This window comes from Alosa sapidissima, chromosome 5 (assembly GCF_018492685.1).
Source record: "Alosa sapidissima isolate fAloSap1 chromosome 5, fAloSap1.pri, whole genome shotgun sequence".
NCBI classification, from domain to species: domain Eukaryota; kingdom Metazoa; phylum Chordata; class Actinopteri; order Clupeiformes; family Clupeidae; genus Alosa; species Alosa sapidissima.
Genome location: NC_055961.1, coordinates 4,950,852 through 4,958,351, shown reverse-complemented (window position 1 = coordinate 4,958,351; position 7,500 = coordinate 4,950,852). Strand labels below are relative to the sequence as shown.

Genomic DNA, 7,500 nt, shown 5'->3' with positions numbered 1-7,500 from the left:
CTCCTGGTCAGCGGCGGCGGCCTCGCTGTCGGCCTCGGCGGCCGTCTGCACGGTCTCCAGGATCTTCAGGCACTGCTCCTCCAGGAACTCCATCTCCAGGATCTCGGCGGCGTACAGCAGGTCGTCCAGGTCCTCCAGGCGCGCCTGCAGCGTCGACGTGTATGCGTACTCCAGGATCTGGCCGAACGTCTTGGGCGACAGGAAGTCCAGCGTGTACCGCGCGCTCTCGCGGTGGAACAGGATCTCGAACATCTTGCTGGTGCAGGCCAGCACCGTGCGGTGGGCCCGAAACTCCCGGCCGTCCACCACGATCGCCACGTCGCACAGCGTGCCGGACAGACGCATCTGATTGGCCTTGTGGAGCAGCGCAGCCGGGTGGGCGGGGTTCTGGAGATGGACCGAGCCCATGGTGGTCAGAGCCGTGGAACGCTGCGCAGCCCCGGGTTCCGTGGCCTCATGAGGGTTCCGCTGCTCTGCGCTGCGGTCCAGCCGGGCGACTGGTCAGCGCTCACAGCCTGCAGGGTGTTGACCTGCACGACACAGCAGGAAAAAAAAGGACCACACTTTAGACAGGAAACCAGGGTTGAAGACACACACACACACACACTCACACCTCAGACACACACACACACCCACACCATGTTTCGCACTAATAACACCTTCGCACACACACTGACCTATAGCCTCTTTAAACAAACACACACAAACACACACACACACACACACGCTCACTCACACCACTGCTTCAGAAGTATCTTTAGTTCTTCCTTTACAGCAGAACTGACAGCGTGTGGTTTTGGCCTTACACACACACACACACACACACACACACACACACACACACACACACACACACACACAGTAGCATGCAAGTAGCTGATGCAAAAAGCACAAATACTCCAGGTCCACACCTCTTGAGCACGTCTCCTTACTGGAGCGGGAATATCGCATAACTAACGCACCTATTAAGCACGTCTTCCTACTGGAGCGGGAATATCGCATAACTAACGCACCTCTTGAGCACGTCTTCCTACTGGAGCGGGAATATCGCATAACTAACGCACCTATTAAGCACGTCTTCCTACTGGAGCGGGAATATCGCATAACTAACGCACCTCTTGAGCACGTCTTCCTACTGGAGCGGGAATATCGCATAACTAACGCACCTATTAAGCACGTCTTCCTACTGGAGCGGGAATATCGCATAACTAACGCACCTCTTGAGCACGTCTTCCTACTGGAGCGGGAATATCGCATAACTAACGCACCTCTTGAGCACGTCTTCCTACTGGAGCGGGAATATCGCATAACTAACGCACCTCTTGAGCACGTCTTCCTACTGGAGCGGGAATATCGCATAACTAACGCTAAAGTCATTCATACTACAAAATGCTTCCAAAACAGCACATTTCATTCATAACATTGGTTGCCTGTTATTTTTCTGGATTGTGAAATATTTTTTAAAAAGCGCAATAGGCCGGTGGTCGCCCATGGCATCATACAAGGTAGGACCTCCACTGTACTGAGATGTGGCGAGCTGTTCCACTGAGCGGAGGTGTGGCAAGGTGTGTTACTGAAGCCACTCCCCCCGTAGCCTCCTAAGAGCAACACCACTGCACATTATATACACACCGCATACACACACCACTGCACATTATATACACACCGCATACACACACCACTGCACATTATATACACACCGCATACACACATCACTTACACACCGCATACACACACCACTGCACATTATATACACACCTCATACACACACCACTGCACATTATATACACACCGCATACACACACCACTTACACACCGCATACACACACCACTGCACATTATATACACACCGCATACACACACCACTTACACACCGCATACACACACCACTGCACATTATATACACACCGCATACACACACCACTGCACATTATATACACACCACATACACACATCACTGCACACCACATACACACACCACTGCACATTATATACACACCGCATACACACACATTATATACACACCGCATAGACACACCACTGCACATTAAATACACACCGCATACACACACCACTGCACATTATATACACACCGCATACACACACCACTTACACACCGCATAGACACACCACTGCACATTATATACACACCACATACACACACCACTGCACATTATATACACACCGCATACACACACCACTGCACATTATATACACACCGCATACACACACCACTTACACACCGCATAGACACACCACTGCACATTATATACACACCACATACACACACCACTGCACATTATATACACACCGCATACACACACCACTGCACATTATATACACACCATATACACACCACATACACACACCACTGACATTAATCAAAGTTAACTATCATCATGATCATGATCATCAATGATTATTAATAGCAGCTATCTTTTAGAGAATGCACATTAATATAATGTACTATCATTACCATTTATCAATCAAGGTCAATTCAGTGGCCCCATCATTTATAAGTTTCCCTAACTAGCAAAAATTCTGTTATTTCTAAATGCTAGAAATAAATACACACTAAAATCAAAGTGAGTGAGTGAAAACGCCCCAAAATGGTCTAGGCCTGATGTCACGCTGCTTAACATTCGTCAGGACAGGAAAGAATTCATGCCACACATTTTTGAAAGTGTCTTGAGCCTGCATACATATCAGGCTGAGTACACACATCACGCATCAGTCTGAGCTCATTTATTTATTCCCAAAAGCTCTAAATCTGGGGTAGGCTTCTCTAATTCAGACCGTTTACAGTCACTCTACACTAGATCTAGCATGGGTTTCTGTAGACAGTTTAACTCTACACTACTGTAGATCATGGGTGGGTTTATCTAGTTCAGACAGCTTAACTCTACACTACTGTAGATCATGGGTGGGTTTATCTAGTTCAGACAGCTTAACTCTACACTACTGTAGATCATGGGTGGGTTTATCTAGTTCAGACAGCTTAACTCTACACTACTGTAGATCATGGGTGGGTTTATCTAGTTCAGACAGCTTAACTCTACACTACTGTAGATCATGGGTGGGTTTATCTAGTTCAGACAGCTTAACTCTACACTACTGTAGATCATGGGTGGGTTTATCTAGTTCAGACAGTTTAACTCTACACTACTGTAGATCATGGGTGGGTTTATCTAGTTCAGACAGCTTAACTCTACACTACTGTAGATCATGGGTGGGTTTATCTAGTTCAGACAGCTTAACTCTACACTACTGTAGATCATGGGTGGGTTTATCTAGTTCAGACAGCTTAACTCTACACTACTGTAGATCATGGGTGGGTTTATCTAGTTCAGACAGTTTAACTCTACACTACTGTAGATCATGGGTGGGTTTATCTAGTTCAGACAGCTTAACTCTACACTACTGTAGATCATGGGTGGGTTTATCTAGTTCAGACAGCTTAACTCTACACTACTGTAGATCTTGGGTGGGTTTATCTAGTTCAGACAGCTTAACTCTACACTAGATCATGGGTGGGTTTATCTAGTTCAGACAGCTTAACTCTACACTACTGTAGATCATGGGTGGGTTTATCTAGTTCAGACAGCTTAACTCTACACTACTGTAGATCATGGGTGGGTTTATCTAGTTCAGACAGCTTAACTCTACACTAGATCATGGGTGGGTTTATCTAGTTCAGACAGCTTAACTCTACACTACTGTAGATCATGGGTGGGTTTATCTAGTTCAGACAGCTTAACTCTACACTAGATCTTGGGTGGGTTTATCTAGTTCAGACAGCTTAACTCTACACTACTGTAGATCATGGGTGGGTTTATCTAGTTCAGACAGTTTAACTCTACACTACTGTAGATCATGGGTGGGTTTATCTAGTTCAGACAGCTTAACTCTACACTACTGTAGATCATGGGTGGGTTTATCTAGTTCAGACAGCTTAACTCTACACTACTGTAGATCATGGGTGGGTTTATCTAGTTCAGACAGCTTAACTCTACACTAGATCTTGGGTGTATTTCTTTTTAGTTCCTTAAAACAGCTTAAAGGAACCGTATGCAAGAAATGTATTTCAATTAATCATAAAATGGCCTTGATATGTCACTAGACATTAAGAAATCATGTTCATTTCAAATACTTATATCACTGACAACAATAGTCCGGCCAGGATATTGTCATTTAAAAAGTGAAGTTGCAGCCCTCAACTGATGTTGATGTTGTGTTTTGTCATGTAGTGTTTGTCAGTAGTTTGTCAAAGTCAGTAGTGTTTCGGCATCCGGGTTGCCAACCTCGAGTCGGGGGGGGGGGGGGGGTACACCGCTCTAGAGTAATTTCAAATTACTTGCAGTACCAGTTTTGGCCACAATCTTACATATGGTTCCTTTAACTCTACACTAGATCTTGGGTGTATTTCTTTTTAGCTCCTTAAAACAGCTTAACTCTACACTAGGTCTAGGTTGGGTTTCTGTACGCAGCTTAAAGGAGAATTCTGGCTATTTTTCACATAGTTTCTCAAGATCACTGAGGTACTCAGTGTTTGGTTTCAGACAGTTTAACTCTACACTAGATCTGGGGTGGGTTTCTGTATACACTTTAACTCTACACTAGACCTGAGGTGGTTTTCTGTATACAGTTTAACTCTACACTAGACCTGAGGTGGGTTTCTGTAACTCTACACTAGATCTGGGGTGGGTTTCTGCAGTTCCTCATGACAGCTTAACTTTACACATTTGTGTATCTCAGTCAGACTGATGTGCAAGTTTCTCCATGTCCAAAATAATAATACACTACCCATGCTGAAACACACACACACACACACACACACACAAAGGTTTCCTAGCAACTTCCGAGACAACAAATGCAAACACTTCACTGCCTTAACTGGCCAACCTGATCGAGTCATTTCTGGACTGACTGACTGACTGTCTGTCTCTCAGACCCGTGATGTTTGGAGCACAATGCAGGCTGTTCTCGGCGTGTGTGTGAGCTGGGAGAGTGTGTGAGTGGGGAGTGTGTGTGAGCTGGGAGTGTGTGTGAGGGGGGAGTGTGTGTGAGCTGGAAGTGTGTGTGAGTGGGGAGTGTGTGTGAGTGGGGAGTGTGTGTGAGCTGGGAGTGTGTGTGAGTGGGGAGTGTGTGTGAGTGGGGAGTGTGTGTGAGCTGGGAGTGTGTGTGAGTGGGGAGTGTGTGTGAGCTGGGAGTGTGTGTGAGTGGGGAGTGTGTGTGAGTGGCGAGTGTGTGTGACTGTGGTGGTGCTCCACATGTTGCTCTGCGCTACATTGGCAGAATATCTAATGGGCTCAGACTGATGGAGACAGAGACGGAGGAGAGAAAACAACCCACTTTTCACAGACGGAGAGAGAGAGAGAGAGAGAGAGAGAGAAAGAGAGACAGAGACAGAGAGAGAGAGACAGAGAGAGAGAGAGAGACAGAGAGAGAGAGGCAATCTGAGCAATGCTGCTGCCACAATGTATCTGCTATGTGCTCATAGATTCACACACACACTCACACACTCATACACGCACACACACACACACACACGCAGTGAGAGAAAGAGAGAGCGAGAGAGAGTGTCACACACACACACACACACAACGTGGTCATGACATGAATTTGTTAGCTGGGAAGCACAGCTACTTGCAAAACAGGGTTTTTAAAGACAGTGAGCCAAGAGTAGCTTAGTCCACAAAGCGCATGTGTAGCCTCTAAGAGAGGGGGAGAACAGCACCCTATTCCGCATTCTCCCCACACACCAGGCGCTCACCAAAGGCCGCTTGGCAGCATGGATATCCTGCTCCTCTCAGAGAGGGAAGATATTACGCACAACATCATGATTTGTGATAAACAAGGCAACATGAGGAATAAATTCTTGTATGTTAGGCTACTGAAACTGATTTGTGAATAATACATCGTGTCTAATGGTCATCTGTGTGCCTCATGTCTACTGAAGAGTTTTATAGGAGAGTGTGGTGGCCTTATTTTTACTTAAAGACAGGTTATTTATTTCCAAATACCAGATGTAACCAGTGGTACAAATAGCCAAAACGTCATACTATTCTGACTTCCCCCACTAAAAACAATGACCACATTTGTGAAACAAGTGAAACAAAAACCCCTTTTATGAGTGTTTTTACAAAGATAGCCTAAGCTCAGCGAGGTGAAGTTAAAACGACCAGACTTTATTAGAGTTACCACAGAAATAAAGTAGCCTAACCTCGCACAGACAAGTCATTTGACATTTGACATTTTTATTTGAGGATTAATACGCCAAATATGGCAACGACCACTATCCACGGTAGGTCAATCTGTTGAAATGTCCCGATAACATCACGGCAATCAAATATGGAGAACACTGGGTTGTATTAAACCGAAGCTCTTGGGTACCAAATTACAGTGCAGTTAGTCCTACGCATTGACCGGCGCAACCTTTCACTCAACCTTTTAGTAGTCCTGAGCGAACTGTAGAAAATGTAGTCTATTGTTCAGGCACCCCCAAAATCCATCCTTTCCCCTAATAGCCTACTGTATCGACAAATCATTACCACAACATCAAATGAATCCCGTCCCATTAGCAATCAATGCACACTCCGTCCGCACAACAGATTAATTCGATCATTCAATAATCCACAGAGATATTTGAAATTGTACATCTGCCATTTAAAACAATTATTAGTCTTGTATCGTGCTCTAACCAAGCAAGTCTGCCTCGTGTGCAACCACAAATAGGTTACGACTCTTGTTGAGAAGTGGACCACCTGACGCGAGATACAGCAGAATTAAACCAAATGCAAAGACAGGCTGGTCCATCCTCTCGGACTCTCGGAGACAGCAAAGCCACTAAGTCTGCACAACAATGCCAAATATCCACATATTTTATGCGACCACGCACGCTCATTGAGGGGTTAAACAGCCGGGTAACACCTTCCAACCTCTCTGTCCGTTTCAGACAGGCTTTCCGCGCCTCTCAGATGTGAAACCTACAAGAGACTAAGTATATCAATCCATAAACAATTGTCTATTTAAACGTTACAGATTCTGTTCATTAAGACAGTGCTCGTATCAGAGCTGGAAGAAAAGATCGCAGCATCAATGAGTGTCAGTCAATCAATCAATCTTTATCTGTCTATCGGGTCAGGGTCTGTCTTGAGCTACCCCCTTCAGATTTTTTTGGTGTACACATGTCCTTTCCGCGACGGTTTGACATTCACACTTCACTAGCGACGACTGAAATGCACCCTCGCTCCTTATAAGAACTCTGATCTAGTGCGTAAACTGATAAAGGCGCGCTGTTATCTTTTTCTTATGGTTACGCGTTTTTAGAAGTCGACACGCGGATGTCAGGCACCGATCGCACATGCGGGAGACACGCCAGCCGGGGTTGTCTGGCAAGCAGCGAGTTGCGGAGCGCCCGGACTTCGCATCTAGAATACTGTGATCCCCGGAATAACTAATCAGCCGGTTACGTCAATATAATATGAATTCGATGGCTCA

The 7,500-nt window shown here is 45.6% G+C and overlaps 1 protein-coding gene across 2 annotated transcripts in view; it reads right to left on the bottom strand.

The window, feature by feature from the left end:
* LOC121709063 (zinc finger and BTB domain-containing protein 16-A-like) overlaps window positions 1–7,500 on the bottom strand; it is an 80,969-nt gene that overhangs the window by 72,944 nt on the left and 525 nt on the right. For both annotated transcript variants that reach the window (XM_042092114.1, XM_042092115.1), the window contains exon 2: window positions 1–530. This exon is cut by the window's left edge. In XM_042092114.1, the coding sequence (XP_041948048.1) occupies window positions 1–408 (408 nt within the window). In that variant the 5' untranslated portion in view covers window positions 409–530. The remainder of the gene's footprint in view (window positions 531–7,500) is intronic.